At 46.3% G+C, this 15767-nt stretch overlaps 1 protein-coding gene and 1 long non-coding RNA gene across 5 annotated transcripts in view; one reads left to right on the top strand and one right to left on the bottom strand.

The window, feature by feature from the left end:
• PDXDC1 (pyridoxal dependent decarboxylase domain containing 1) overlaps nt 1–15767 on the top strand; it is a 52600-nt gene that overhangs the window by 28340 nt on the left and 8493 nt on the right. For all 4 annotated transcript variants that reach the window (XM_040458972.1, XM_040458974.1, XM_040458971.1 and 1 more), the window contains exons 9-15: nt 1919–2003; nt 2880–2928; nt 3079–3180; nt 3984–4109; nt 8015–8065; nt 13119–13182; nt 15315–15403. In XM_040458972.1, coding sequence (XP_040314906.1) covers nt 1919–2003; nt 2880–2928; nt 3079–3180; nt 3984–4109; nt 8015–8065; nt 13119–13182; nt 15315–15403 — 566 coding nt within the window. The remainder of the gene's footprint in view (nt 1–1918; nt 2004–2879; nt 2929–3078; nt 3181–3983; nt 4110–8014; nt 8066–13118; nt 13183–15314; nt 15404–15767) is intronic.
• Nucleotides 1609–12562, bottom strand: LOC121019485 (uncharacterized). The gene is made up of 2 exons (XR_005785615.1): nt 12514–12562; nt 1609–2633 (listed from the first exon to the last, which is right to left on the bottom strand). It is a non-coding gene; the product is annotated as an uncharacterized LOC121019485 (long non-coding RNA).

A 15767-nucleotide genomic window follows, 5' to 3' on the forward strand; every position in this document is an offset into this window, starting at 1 on the left:
ACAGCTCAGAGTCTGGATCCTGCTTCGGATTCTGTGTCTCCCCCTCTGTCTGCCCCTGCTCTGCTTGTGCTCTGTCTCTCAAAAATAAATAAACGTTAGGGGCGCCTGGGTGGCGCAGTCGGTTAAGCGTCCGACTTCAGCCAGGTCACGATCTCGCGGTCCGTGAGTTCGAGCCCCGCGTCGGGCTCTGGGCTGATGGCTCGGAGCCTGGAGCCTGTTTCCGATTCTGTGTCTCCCTCTCTTTCTGCCCCTCCCCCGTTCATGCTCTGTCTCTCTCTGTCCCAAAAATAAATAAACGTTGAAAAAAAATTTAAAAAAAAAAAAAATAAATAAATAAATAAACGTTAAAAAATAAAAATTAAAAAAAAATAGACTTACATGTATATGGTCATTTGGCTTTTTACAGAGATGCCAAGTTATTTCAAGGGAAAAAGGTGGGTCTTTTCCACCAATGGTCTTGGAACAGGTAAATACCCATATGGGGGAAAAAAAAAAAACTGAACCTTAACTCTTCCCTCACTGTCTATACAAAAATCAGCTATAAATGGTTTATAGACCCAAACCCTGCAAAAGGACCACTTGCATCGGTTGGGTCTGTTGAGGCAGTTGGTTGGGATTTGGAAGCTTACTGGGTGGGGTTCTGCTAACTGGAATTTTAAGACAGTCAGGAGAATGCATGAGTTCAGGTTTTACTCATGCTCTGTGAAGAGGGACTTCCCTACCCAACCTGTAGTGTATACATACTTAACAAGGGGTGGGTTAAAGTGTTCAGTATGTTTAAACCAACTTCAAAATGCATGTTCTGTTTTAAAACAAAGGACTTTTCATACTAGGTTTAAAAAAAATCCACAAATTTATCTCTGTGTATAATGGACACACCTAAATTAAAATAACCCAGGGGTACCTGGGTGGCCCAGTCGATTAAGCGTCAACTTAGGCTCAGGTCAGGATCTCACGGTTTGTGAGTTTGGGCCCCATACCAGTCTCTCTGCTGTCAGCACGGAGCCTGCTTGGAATCCTGCTTGGGATCCTGTCTCCCTCTCTCTGCCCCTCCCCGGCTCTCTGACTCACGCTGTCTCAAAAATAAACATTTTTTTTTTAATGGTGGTTAATTAAAAAATTAACAACTCAGTGGGGCCCCTGGATGGCTCAGTCGGTTAAGCATCTGACTTACGGCTCAGGTTGTGATCTCACGGTTCGTGGGTTCGAGCCCCGCGGAAGTCTTTGTGCTGACAGCTCGGAGCCTGGAGCCTGCTTCAGATTCTGTTTCTTCCTCTCTCTGCACCTCCCCTGCTCGTGCTCGTTCTCTCTCTCTCTCTCTCTCTGTCAAAAATAAATAAACGTTAAAAACATTTTTTTAATAAAAAACATTAATAACCTAGAAATGACAAAAAGCAAACATGGAAAAGGGTATCTTGGGCAAATGGTGACAGAATGAAAGTACTATAGTGGTGTTAGTGTGAGATAAGGTAGACTCCACGCTAATTAAAATTCGTGTAATCCGCTAAGGCACAGTAATTAAGAAAGCTTATGAACATACCTGAAATGTATAAAGGAAGATTAAAGGAAAAATAGATAGGCTACAAGTATAAATTGACAAACCCACAATCTTGGTGAGAGACTTTAATATGTTTCCCCAGAAACAACATTAAGTTGATGGAAAACAAGTATATGGAGATTTTAAGTAACAAAATTAACAAGCCTGATTTTATAGATACATAAAATGGAGAACATGCACGCTTCAGACCTTGAAAGATCAACTTGTAACAGTTGGTTTTAAGCCAGCTCACGTACACAATCTCAATAAAACAGATACAGTGTCATTTCCTTCTTAGATAACATATTTATAGGCTTTTATCCTGCCGTAAGGGCTCAAAGTATTCCTTTCAGTATCGTTTTTTTGTGTGTTTTATCCTAGGAACCGCGGCAGTAGGGCACACAGATAAGATTGGGCGTTTGAAAGAACTCTGCGAGCAGTATGGCATATGGCTGCACGTGGAGGGGTGAGTGCGGGGCGAGGGTGGCTCCATGTTGGGCCTGCACCCAGTGCTTGTGAAAGAGTGGCCGTCTGTCCAGGCTCTTACTTTGTTGTAACAATTATCATTATCGCGAAGGGCTCTTTGGGTTGCGTAGTAAAGATAACAAAACAACCCAAAGTGGTGTCAGCGAGAAGAGATTGAATTGGCTCCCATAACAATCTCCCCCCCTCCCCCTCCCCCGCCATCTCCCCCCCTCCCCCTCCCCCCACCCCCACTTGGCCTGATTTTCTCCATGTTGCCTCCATCTATAGATAACATTTTCCTATTTTGGTACAGAATAGTTGCAGTGGCTCCAGTTTGCTTTCCAGTTTGTGTTCTGAGGGTCATAAGTCCCGACAAACGCCTCCTACTGAGCCATTTGCCGTGGCCAGGGAATTGTAATCGCCTGCGGTTCGGGTCATTTGCCCACCCCTGGAGCAGATGGTGGCGTCTCGTCCACCCGAGGCTGTGGTCTGATAGAGGAGATTGGGGTGGCTCCCCAGAAGGACCTAGGGGAGGATACCCGGCAGCCACGGTGGTCTGTACTCAGCAGGCCATGCGGGCCGGGTTTTCATTTGATCTCTCTGGCAAAGAGTGATGACAGGAAAATAATAGCTACGAAAGATATAAAACGAGACATAAGACATGTAAAGTGCATTTTCAAGGTTTTGCTGAAATTTGTACACACCACATTTTCTCTTGTTGTTTTAAAAGCTGATCACCCAGCTGAAAGACTCTTAAATGTCAGATTAGAACAGCACCTCCTTTTTTTTTCTTTTTCTTTTTTTTTTTTTTTTTTGTTTAAGTGTACTTAGGGAATAAGCAGCAATAAATAATTAGTGTTGTGTTTTTTTCTTCCAGTGTGAATCTGGCAACATTGGCCCTAGGTTATGTCTCCTCGTCAGTGTTGGTATGTTATGATTTACTAAATACTGTGTTTTTAAGAAGGAATTACAATGACCTAATCCCTGATGACTTCCCATGATTTCTATGAATTGAGGGGGGTGCTGGCTTTCGTGTACTCTGATGGTCTGTAACAAAACCTTGTTTTCTTCGTTAGGCTGCAACCAAGTGTGACAGCATGACATTGACTCCGGGCCCGTGGCTGGGTTTGCCGGCCGTCCCTGCAGTCACCCTTTATAAACACGACGATCCTGCCTTGGTAAGCTCACTCTCACTGGGAGGGAGTGGGGAGAGGCTAGTAGTCAGCATGGAGTCTGGGAGCAAAATACGGAAAAAGTAGAAATATCCTTGATGCTATTTCTGTGACTTTTTTAATCAAAAAAACCCTGTTCTTAACACAAGTGGAACTGTACTGAATACATTTATTCTGTTGTCTCCCTTTGCCTCCGTGTGTACAAAGAACTTTTTATGACCTTTTATGACTCTGTAATATTTTGCCTTTTAAATACTACAATTTTAATCTTCCTTTGTTTCCAAACTTTGTTACTAACATAGTGAGCATCATTCTGTGTTTCAAATTACTTCCTTAGAATAGGCTCCCTGAACCGCCGTTACTATTGAGAGTAGTTAAAGCTCTTGATCCCCATTGTCTAGAAGGTTTTAATACATTTTTTTTTTAAGTGGTTCTTGATAGTGGATCAGTTCAGTGATTCTTACTAAAACAGTTAACGTCTTTCTAGGTCGATAACGGCCAGGTGTTTGAGGACACTCAGAACAGCCGTGGAAGGGGCTACCTCTTGGGGGCCTGAGAGCTCTGGCCCATCTGGATTCTCCTCCTGGCTTTGCCACACCTTAGCCATGAACCCTTGAAAGCCAGGTCTCTGTGCTAGGCTGCCTAGAATACTCCCCTCACAAGACTGTTAGACAGACGGATGTTTAGTGTAAGCCAAGTGCCTGGCGTAGCATCTGATGCATACAAAGTGCATGGGAATATGCCAACCAGTTACGTCAGCTGTGTGACTTCATCGGCTTCGGTTAATAAACCCATATTGGCTTTTTCAGACTTTAGTTGCCGGTCTTACATCAAACAAGCCAGCAGATAAGCTCCGTGCCCTGCCGCTGTGGTTGTCTTTACAGTACTTGGGGCTTGATGGGATTGTGGAGAGGATTAAGCATGCCTGCCAGCTGGTGAGTAGAAACCTGCAGTTTAAATGAGTCACACATACTCCATGGCGAAGGCAGAGACAGAAAACTGCCTCGTTGCCTTACTCGTCATCCAATACCGTGTTGTCTGGACTTCGCATCTCCTAAGCAAGCAGACCTGAAGTGCACATTCGCCGTTGGAAGTTCTGGGGGAGACTGCTGGGGTGTCCCATCGTTAGTGGCCGGATGAAATCATATTAGATGAATGCTCGTGTCATTGTAGGATGAGGAAAGAAGTGATAGGATGAGAGCCAAGGAGCGGAGAAGGAGCAAAAGGGGGGACGGAGGGGGGTAGTTAACATGGCCCCCAGCCGGCTGTCTCTTGAAGGGGGAAGGAAATATGGCGGCCTTAGGGGTGGGGATGGATTGCCTGCGTATTTTTAATACCAGCTGTCTTGGGCTCCCAAATGGCAAGGCTCTAGAGATGCTTCTAACTCTCCTTCTGTATGAGGTGTTCTAATTGTGAAAGTATATGTATAATTATGCTACAGTTTAGAAAGCAAAAAAGAGGTCACGTTTATGCAGTTTGCGAGCTGCGTCCTACCTGAGTCTGAAAGCATGGCGTCGCCTCTCTGTAAGTCTGTTCGCTTACCTGGGGGACAGGGGTGATGTGAAAGATGGTTAGGCCTTCATGAGCTTGTGCATGCAAAGCTCTTGGAGTGTTGCCTGGTCACATGCGGATGGGTTTAAGAATAAACCTTGGTCTGCAACGTGTTCTGTGGAATCGGTACTTCCTCAAGTGTCATTTTTATAGTGAGGAAAAATCCATGTTTTTGTGTTGCTGTGGCAGCTGCCTCTTGGTTCATCATGTCAGGATGGTTCCTCCTGACGCTAGTTTCTGATGCAATAGGGAGATTCTGAAGGAAGTTGTTTCATTGTCACATGAGGTAATGTTGAGGTCTGTGTCATTATGTTTCCAAAGCACATTTCTGAAAAGTTTCCTCACTGGGCCGTCGGCTCCCATGTTGAAGTTTGGTTGTTCGGAAGGAGAGGCCTTTATTTCCCCGGTAACTTAGTCACTTTGGGGAAGGTTCGGGCCCTCGGGGGAGAGCCCTTCAATTCCCTTTGGCCTCCGGAGGGCAGGGAGATAATGAGACATTTTCTGGCAAACCCTCAAGGCTGCCGCAGCTCTGTCTGCCTGCAGGCACACGGAGCGGTTCGCAGTCCTGCCGAGAACCTCAGTGACATCCTGTCGCTGACCCTGTAGTGGGAACTGCAGGGAAATGTAGCCCCTGCGGCTGTCACCAGGTGCCGGGTTCCCTGGGGGCGGAAGTCAGGCTCCTCCTCCTCCTCCTCCGCTTCCTCCCTTCATCATCATCATCATCATCGTTGTCGTCGTCTTCATACTCCGGGGAGGCCATCAGGACTCATTTTCTCTGCAGCCACCTCGGTGCCCTGCACACGCACCGCCTCATTTGAACCTCACCGGGGTGGAAAGTCCGCTGATAACACACCAACAAGTAGTGTTCATGAGGGGTTTTCCAGCGTCCCACACTCAGTAAGTGTTGGAGGGATGAACCCCGAACCCCTGAAGTACACGTTCTTTTATTCCCGTGGCAGTGATGAGAGGTCTGGGGCTGGGACGCTTCTAGAACGGTGAGGACGGAAGTCCTCACGTGCATGCTGCCCTCCAGAGACCCCTTCCCGGCGCTTGCCATAACCACCCTGTCAGATAGCTGCTGCCCTCCCCGTCTTATAACTGAGGGACCTGAAGCCCAGAGAGGCTAAATGACTTGTCCCAGGTCATAGCTAGTAAGTGGCAGATGAACTTAACTCATCGTCCTACAAGTGGGGTATTGAACTCCGGTTTGGTTATTCCAGACCTCGTGTTCCAAATAGTCGTAATAATGCTGTGTTCTCTCACTTACCTTTTCTTTTCCTTCCCCAGAATCAGGTACTGTGCCTGGCACACATGTGCACTCAGTAGTTTGGGTGGGGTTTTTTGAGCTATAATTAACATATTAGTGTCAGGTATACAGCATAATGATTCAATATTTGCATATATTGGGAAATGATTGCCACAAGTACGAGTCTAATTAACACACATCACTATACATCATTACCTAATTTTTTATTTTAAGTAGGCTCCACACCCAGTGTGGGGCTTGAAGTCACAACCCTGAGGTTGAGTCGCACACTCTACCAACTGAGCAGCCAGGTGCCCCTGGAAATTTGTATCTTTAAACCACCTTGGGGTGCCTGGGTTGGTCGGTTGAGCATTGGACTTCAGCTCAGGTCATGATCTCACGGTTCGTGGATTCAAGTCCCACGTCAGGCTCTGTGCTGACAGCTCAGAGCCTGGAGCCTGCTTTGGATTCTGTGTGTCCCTCTTTCTCTGCCCCTCCCCACTTGCGCTCTTTGTCTCTCTGCCTTTCTCTCTCTCCTTCTAAAAATAAACAACATTAAACAAAAATTTAAGTCACCTTTATTACCCATTTCTCCCAGCTCCCAACCCCTGCCTCTGGCAACCACCAGTCTGCTCTGTGTATTTATGAGTTGCATGTTTTGTTTTGTTTTGTTTTAGATCCCGCATGTAAGACAAATCATACCATTGTCACAGATGGCAAGATTTTATTCCTTTTTTATGGTGAATAATATTTCATTGTGTATGTATGTTACATGCTGTATATTTTCTTTTATTCAGCCATTGATGGACACTTAGGTTGTTTGTTTATCTTGGCACATGTAAAAAAATGCTGTCATGATGGTGAGGGTGCAGATAACTTTTCAAATTGGTGTTTTTGCTTTCTTCGGATGAATACCCAGAAGTAGAATTGCTGAATCATAGGGTAGTTCTATTTTTAATTTTGGGGGGAGCCTCCATACTGGTTTTCCATAGTGGCTGCACCAGTTTGCATTCCTACCAACAGGGTACAAGGGTTCCCTTTTCTCCACATCCTCACCAACATTTGTTATTTCTTTTCAGCCATTCTCACAGGTGTGAGGTGATATCTCATTGTGTGATTGATTTGTGTTTCCCTGATGATGAGTGATGTTGAGCATCTTTTCATGTACCTGTTGGCCATCTGGATGTCTTCTTTGGAGAAAAGTCTGTTCATGTCTTCTGCCCATTTTTTAAATCAGATTTTGGGTTTTTTTGCTTGCGTTATATATATTTTGGATATTAATCCCCTTATCAGATAAATTGTCTGCAAATTTGTCCTCCCATTCAGTAGGCTGCCTTTTCATTTTGTTGATAGCTTCCTTTGCCGTGCAGAACCTTTTCAGTTTGATGTGGTCCCACTGGTTTCTTTTTGCTTTTGTTGCCAGTTACTCAGTTTTTGAACGAGAGAATGGCTTATGTTGCTAGTACGACAAATTCACATACGTCTCATTAGAAACCGCTTTTCTAGGGGCGCCTGGGTGGCTCAGTCGGTTAGGCGTCCGACCTTGGCCCAGGTCATGATCTCACCTCCGTGAGTTCGAGCCCCGCGTCGGGCTCTGTGCTGACAGTGCAGAGCCTGGAGCCTGTTTCAGATTCTGTGTCTCCCTCTCTCTCTCTCTGACCCTCCTGCATTCATGCTCTGTCTGTCTCTGTCTCAAAAATAAATAAACGTTAAAAAAAAAAAAATTTAAAAAAAAGAAAGAAACCGCTTTTCTGGAAGCCCCAAATGTAACTTTCAGTTGAAATCATCAGGGAATATTTGCGGTTCTGGAAAAGCAAGAATTGGCACCCTAACTCAGGAGCCATCGAGTGACAGATGGCTTTATCGGTCTGAGATCTTTGTCTGCAGGCCTGCAAAAACCATCATGGAAACCATGTTTCAATATGTTGTGTCAATCTAATGGATATCATTAATCTAATGAAGTTATAACCTAAGTAATTATTAAATACATATAATGTAATGAAATTATAAAAATTAGAAGCTATTTTTTTGTCTTTTTTGCAGAGTCAACGGTTACAAGAGAGTTTGAAGAAAGTGAACCACATCAAAATCTTGGTACAGTATATATGATTTGATCCATTTCTGAAGTTAATAACTTAACGTCAGTGACTTGGAATGATCTCTGGATTGGGTGCATCTCAGTGGAATTGTGACAGCTCCAGTAAAACCACATTCTTCAGAACAGATTCACGCACCAATGACCTAACTCTACAGAGAGCACAAATCTAGAGATTTGTACCATATGCTGAACCCCTGCGGTGCTTTTCATACAATCGTGTGTAGTTTTGTTCTGTTAAAATTTAGAATTGCACAAAAATCTAACAAACCCTATTGACTTCCTCTGCCCAGTGATTTTAGAACATTCATATTACTGAAATGAAAAGTCATTTTGTCTCTCATAGTGTTTGGGGCAACTTTTTCTGAAACCTTCTGACACCAGAGTTTTCATTTGCACAGATTGGGGAATAAGGAAGAGATCAAGTGGCCTTGTTTTTTATTCCCCCAGTATCCTCCTAAAATATGCCAGAATCTATCAGACATTGCTGCTTAAGGGCAGTTATTACACCCAGGACGTGAGGATTTAGCAGGGCTAATAACGAAGTATCAGTTCAGGTTTGAATGTTCTCATGTTTTGCCTCGTTATATTTTAGAATTTCAGGAAATAGAGGTCAGATTCTAATTTAAATAAGGCCACTGAGTGTTACTTTGACGATCCTGCAAGATGCAGTTAAGTTTACAACTAATACTTAAGTTTTTCTGGGGTTCGAGTTGATATAGTTGATTCCATTTTAGTGCACGGTTTGCTTTAAGTGCCTGAGGGGGGCGCTGCTGTGCGTTGCCTTCTGAGTCGGAGCTTGGAGCCTTTTCAGTTGACCTGAGATGACCCAGGTTCTAGCTTGGAAGAGGAGAGTGGCCCCTTGGAGAAGCAGAGGGATGAATGTAAGTCAGGAGACTTGGGTTCTAATTTCAGCCGTACCACTGACGCCCTATGACATGGAGTCATTTTCTTTGCTGCCTAAGCCTGTGAGCTCAGTTGTCGGCGAAGGTATGTTGGTTGGACTCTTTGGTTGTAAACAGAGAAGCCCAAACTGGACTAGCATGAGCAAGATGGCAGGAATCAAGGCGGTGCTGGGCCTGTGGACCTTGTTCCCCTCCCTCACTGAGCCCACTTGGGCTCCTCCTCACGTCCCCTCTGCCCCCCTGTCCTTCTCCAGGCAGGGAGATTGTGCTGGTGCTAGTTAATCACCAGAGGGTTTGGAGCATCTTTGGAAGGCGGTACGCGGTCCGGGCATGAGCCCTGCTGCATCCCTCCTTCCCGTGGATGCTCGTCTCCGTAGATACACAGTAACTGGCAAACACCGTGAGGCACTGTGACTCCGGTAATAATTGTCATCACAGCAGCTGTTCGTGAAATGCGCGCCGTGTACCATGTGTACCACGCGTGGCGCCCAGCACACACGTTCCTTCATTTAACCCTGACAGCAGCCGCCTTCGTATTTGCTCTTCCTTCTACCTGGAAACACTGTTCCCTTCAATTCATTTCATGCCTGCTTTCTTACCCTTGAGGTGTTTGTTCAAGTACCCCCTCTTCAGAGAGGTCTTCCCTGGCCATCCCCCCTAAAGCAGGCCTACCACCGCCCCTCACTCTGTCCCCTGGGTTTTGTTGTTCGTGGCAGTTATTACTACCTGAAGTCGTATATTTGTTCATTGTCTATTTTTCTCTGTCAAAGCTTTGTAGAGGCAGGGACTTTTGTCTTGTTTTTGTTTCACGGTTTTGTGTACTGTGCCGGGTACTTGGCATAGATACTGGAGCCTAAGTCAGTCTGATCTGGGAATCGGTTGCAGCGGCTGCCGCATCTTTACTGGCGAGGGAACTAAGGCACAGAGAAGTTAAGTAACTTGCTCCTGCCACACAGCTAGGATGGGATAGAGCTGTGATTCACACTCCGACGCCCGTGTTCTTAACCGGTGGACCAGTCTGTGTCTGGTCAATTTACAGAAGTTAGCACTTGTCCTCCTTCAGTGGCTCGTGACGAAGGGCGTATCAGATAACGTATGAGAAAACAACATGAAAATTGTAAGGCACCGTAAAATACAGGTCAGTATTAAATGTCTTCTGTCGCCACAGTATCTGTGTAGTGCTTACATAGATACCGCGTCCTCGGGTTCTCGAGATGTCACTGTGGTAGAGCGGTGTTATTTCCTTCTCTGTGTGGCGGTGTGGTCGTGTCATGAGCCACATGTTGGTATGTGGCACAGCCAGGACTCGACCCCGTGGTGTGTGCGATTAGCCACGTCTGTGCACAGTGGCTCCTTCCGCAAGCTCCCCGGGGGTCTTCTTGCCCATGTAGGCGGCCGGCCCCGGGGGAGCCTCTCAGGCCCGAAGCGCCGACCCGCTTCCCCAGCTCACCAGGGCCCGGGGCCGCCTCCGGGGCGCAGGGAGGCCACGGGGAGCCCCTCTGTCGGTGTGTCAGTGTAGGTGTTGTCCGCAGCCGCCACTGAGGCTGCTGTTGTGCTAGCTCGGTGGCACGTGGGCTGCGTCCCATACTCGCGCTTAAGGGGGAAATAGGGTATTTCACCCTCACACCTGCAAGTCTCAGCCCCGTGCGTCACTTACGTCTCTGCTGTCCTTGAGGCTCTCCAGCTTCTGCTACTTTGACCGTGGCCATGGTGTGTCCAAGTGAGGACTGTGTAGATCCTGCTTGGTTGGGACTTGTGCTCATGTAAGCTGAGGAGTCTTTTTTTTTTTAATTCTGTGCAGTTTGCGTTTTCATATATGACCTCCTTCTCCGATCTCACCAGCATAGTGAACATTGTCACGGGTCCGTCTTCCTTCGGCCCCTCTCCTCCTTCCCGCCTCTGCCTCCTATCCTGGCACCTGAGCAGCCTCTCATCTGTGTCGGCCGTGTTTTCACTTTCAGTGATACCTGCCTCCTTCCAGCGTGTTCCCTTGAGCTCTTGTTAAGTCATTGTTCCCTTTTTGGACATCCTTTTTTCTTTTTCTTTCCTTTTTTGTTTTTGTTTTTATGCTTCCTGGTCCTCATTTCTCTAAGCACGGTCGTCAGAGTATGTTTCCTTTTGGAGCACAGATTGTCCCTTGTTGCGTCTGCTGCCGGGTGTGTGCTTCACTTTTCATTATGAGCTGCATGTTTTTCTCATGTGTGACGGGCGAAGGTCCGTCTGTCAGTTCCACAGCTTCGGGACTCCCGCCCCAAATGGCACGTACGGCCCGTGGCAGTGCATACCTGACGTTTCGCTCTGTGGTGCATTTTACTCCCTGTGTAGACGGAGCCTCAGGCCGCAGGAAGCCCTCTTGCTGGTCGGCAGATTGAGCTTTTCTGCCCCTCTTCTCCTTTAGGGGTCCTGGCATGACGTGCACTCACCACCATCTGCACACGGGCCCGAAGACCCTGGGTGTTACAGCGGGTTCCCCTCCCTGCTCCCCGCTCGCCAGCCCCTGCTCCGCTGACGATATTCTTTGTTTTCTTTCTCGAGTCACTGTTTTTGTGAGCTTAGCAGTGGTTATGTTGGGTTTTTTGGTTTTTTGGGGTTTTTTTTTTTTTTTTGGTTTTGGTATATGTCATCCAGCATTTCAGTCTACCATGTTGCTAGAGCCAGAATTCTGTTTATAACCATGTACAGTATTTCTCATGCACTGACATTTGAGTCCACTGAGCTCAAAGAAATAAGAAACCAAGACTGTATTAGACTATATATAGAAGTCTGGTTACTCAAATCATACTGCTTCATTCATCCTGAGGTTCGGGGAACGGGCATAGAATTTTTTTGCTTTTGTTTCTATTTGCTTCTTGGATTTACTCCATTCTATTTAGATATTAAGGCTCTCCAAGTGTTAAAAGTACTAAGAGAAAAAAAAAGCATTAATAGATTTATGTTTACATGAAAGTTAAAGGAGATGATAGATAGGTAACACAGCAATCAGCTTAATAAGGTGGCAAATTTGATAGACATCTTGCTTGGCCTAAATCACATCCCTGTGTTCCGTTGACAGGTTAACAGCACAGACCTTGGGCCAGCTACTTCCTGGCTTTGCAAGTTAGCGTTTCCACTACGGAGACATCACACGCAGAGCCTTGGAAAATAGGCTGTATAACTAGAACTGTTGAGTGCTTAGACATCTGTCCCTGTGTGCCATATTCTGTCAAGAACATTGCTGTTCCCTTTGTATCCTGACCCCGTAGTGGAGCTGATGAGCTGCTCCACTGTTCGATGGCATCCGTGAACTTAGTGCTGGCTTGGCTTCATGCAGTGAACATTTTCGTCTGTGATGAAATGAAGTTAGTCATTAATGAAGTTAATGAAGGACGCCTGTCCTGAACATAAGTACCACTTCAGTGATTTAGGAAATACTTAGACTCAGCTCTAGACTGTTTATCTTCATTACCAGCAGGACTTACATCCTGTTCTGAGAGTTTTACAAAGTGAGAAGAAAGGAGTCTTCCTCTTTTTGTTTGTGACTGTATAAAAAGTTTCAGGGGTACCTGGGTGGCTCCGTCGGTTAAGTGTCTGACTTCGGTTCAGGTCATGATCTCACGGTTTGTGGGTTTGAGCCCCGCGTGGGGCTCTGTGCTGACAGCTCGGAGCCTGGAGCCTGCTTCGGATTCTGTGTCTCCCTCTGTCTCTGCCCCTCCCCTGCTCACACTCTGTCTCTGTCTCAAAAATAAATAAGCATTTAAAAAAAAATTTTTTTCTTAAAGTTTCAGTCCTGATTAAGTTAGCATAATTTCTAGGCTGTTGAAAGCTTCCACTCTCCCAGCACTGATTCTGGTTCTTCTTTTTCCTCTTCTTTGATCTTTAATGGCAGGCCTCTGTTTATTATTATTACAGTTTGCTCCTGCCTTAATTTCAGTATACCTCTGTCAGATGTCATAATCCAGGAATGTGTTCTCTGAACCGGCTTATAATTATTTCTAGGAATTTTACTAAACCCTTGATTTCTATTTCTGTAGCAACTGAAATTAACCTTTGAATTTTACGTGTTTACAAAGAACCTAATGCTATCTGTAGCCTGCTTTTCAAACTCACTGTTTCATTTTGCAGGTGTTGGATGTAATGTTAATTGGTAACATCAGATTGTATTTTTCAGGTGGAAGATGAGCTCAGCTCTCCAGTAGTGGTGTTCAGATTTTTCCAGGAATTACCAGGCTCAGGTAGGTGACTTTAAAAAGCATAATTTTTGTATTTGTGTCTAAGGGCTTTGGATTTTAAACCATTTCAAGTTACATAGATAGTCCAAAATATTTTGACTGCTAAAATCTGCAGTCATCATTTTTTCAGAAAATGTTAATGATTTTCACAAGAATTCTGGTCCTAAGTGCCTTAATAGCATTTTAGTGATAGTTTCCTGTGATCAAACCAGTGGTTTCCAAATGCCAGTCCCTAGACCTAGTGCTAGAATGACTGAAGAGAGACCAGGATGCGTGCACGGGTACACACACACACACACACAAATAACCTCATGTTTTCACGCTCATTTGCCATCGTGTTTTTAATGTATGTTTACACTGTATTTTAAATTATTTAAAACGTAAACTATGTTAAGCATAAAAAAGAAAGAAAAGAAAATAGAGATTTGGGGGCTCTACCTCCTAGATACTTTGATTCATGAGGTTGGATCCAGGAATCTCTATTTTTACAGGGTGCCCCAGCGCCACCAGCCTAGTCCAGGGCACTGTTACTTCTCACCCGGACAGCCGCGGTCCCCGCTCGACTGATCTGTCACTTCTGTGTACTGCACATACCCCATTCCAGCCCATTCTCTGCATGCGGTCAGACTGGGCAGTACATGTGGGAATCCATTCGCGCCCTTCCGCTGCCCAGACCCTCAGTTTCTTACTATTTCTAGTGAATAAGGTCCAGACTCAGTACCAGGCCTTGTAAGGCCTATGGAGTCCAGCCCTTGCCGTCTTCTCTGACTTCCTTTTAGGCCACCTCTCCTCTCGATCATTGTGACTTAGACTGGTCTTCTCTGAGTTTCTAGAATATTGTGCCCTTTCCTAGAGCAAGACCTTTGCACTTGCTGTTCCCTTTACCTCGAGCACATTTCCCTTCACTCTTCTTCTGGCTGGCTCCCTATCACCATTCAGGTCTCCGTTAGGTGCACCTCCTTAGAGAGGCCTTCCCTGTCCATGCTAAGGCGACTCCATCATGCCGTATCGGAGTCCCCGCCTTCTTTCATGGCACCAACAACAATATATGGTGATTTCAGTTCTTTCTTTATGGTATTTCTTCAGTAGAATGTAAACAGCTAGATGACACTTCCTTACATCTGGCGTGCCCAGCATACCGCCTGGCAGGAGTAGGCGCCCTGGCCATTTGAAAGGAGGAGAAGTCTGTTGTGAGGCCCGCTTGGGGTGCTCTCAGGTGCTCTGACTTCCCTCGCATAGGGGTTGATAGACTAGCTGGTAACTTACAGTGTTTACATTTTGATTTCCTCTGGAAGTTCCTTTAAAGAAAAACTTCGCAAATGAGACTAAGAATTCTATTTGTGAGACAGTATTCAGGTGTTATATTTTCCCCGAGAAAAAAACTGGGGAAGCTTAAATCCCCTCCTGTGGGCGTCTGGGTGGCTCAGTCGGTTAAGCATCCGACTTCAGCTCAGGTCATGATCTCCCGGTTCATGAGTTCGAGCCCCACATCCGGCTCTGTACCGACAGCACGGAGCCTGGAGACTGCTTCATATTCGGTGTCTCCCTCTGTCTCTGCCACTCCCCTACTCACGCTCTGTCTCTCTAAAAATAAAGCTAAAAAAAACCCTTCTGTAAGATAAACACATGCAAAAATTTTTACTTGTGGTAAAATGTGTACAGTTAAGTAATGCTGCACAGATTCACGTGGTTGTTCAGCAGCCCTCCGGGACTTGTACGTCTTGCAAAACTGAAACTCCTCACCCCTTAGACACTCCCCTCCAGCCCCTGGCAGCCACCATCTACTTTGTGTCTCTGAGTCTGGCATACCTCAGTATGGCTTCCCCATAGAAGTGGAATCATACAGTGTGAGTCTTTGTGTAACTGGCTTATTTCACTTGATGTAACGCCCTCACGTTTCATCTGTATTGAGCACGGGACAATTTCCTTCCTTTTTAAGGATGGACCACACTACACCTGTATGTACGTACTCATTTTTTTCTATCCATTCCCTGTGACGTCAGCACTTGATTTCTGTAGTATTTGAGGCTTTTCTCCCGGGTTAGTGTTGGGAGCTCAGTGAAAGGGGCTTTGAGGAGCGTGTGTGGAGCTGTGTTTCCGGAAGGTGAACCCTCTTTTCTGTGTTTTGGTGTCAGATCCAGTGCCGACAGCTGTCCCGGTGCCTAACATGGCACCTTCAACGGTCGGCCGGGAGAGACATTCCTGTGATGCCCTGAACCGCTGGGTAAGAACGGGGGCCACGTGCTCTCGTCTGCATCCCAGATGGAGTGACGCGTGGACGTGTCTGGGAAGTCGGGCCCGTAGGAAGGATGCTTTTGCAAAGGCACTGGGCTTCCTTCCAGGGCTTCTGATCACATCACTGCTCGGCATGCCACGCGAATTCCGGCAGGGCCTTGCAGAATCATTCCCTCGGTGACCATTTCCTTGCTGCTACATAGTAAGGCCGCAGACTACCCGCACGACGGGGACCGCGGCTGTGGTGGGCGCCTGGAGCGATGTCAGGAGGCCCGAGAGCCAGAGCCCCCTGACCACCGGGCACCTGACAGTGTGGACCGAACGCACTGTGCTGTGGCTGCCTCGGGACACTG

The sequence above is a fragment of the Herpailurus yagouaroundi genome, unplaced genomic scaffold (assembly GCF_014898765.1).
Source record: "Herpailurus yagouaroundi ecotype Mexico unplaced genomic scaffold, PumYag 222, whole genome shotgun sequence".
Taxonomy (NCBI): Eukaryota; Metazoa; Chordata; class Mammalia; order Carnivora; family Felidae; genus Herpailurus; species Herpailurus yagouaroundi.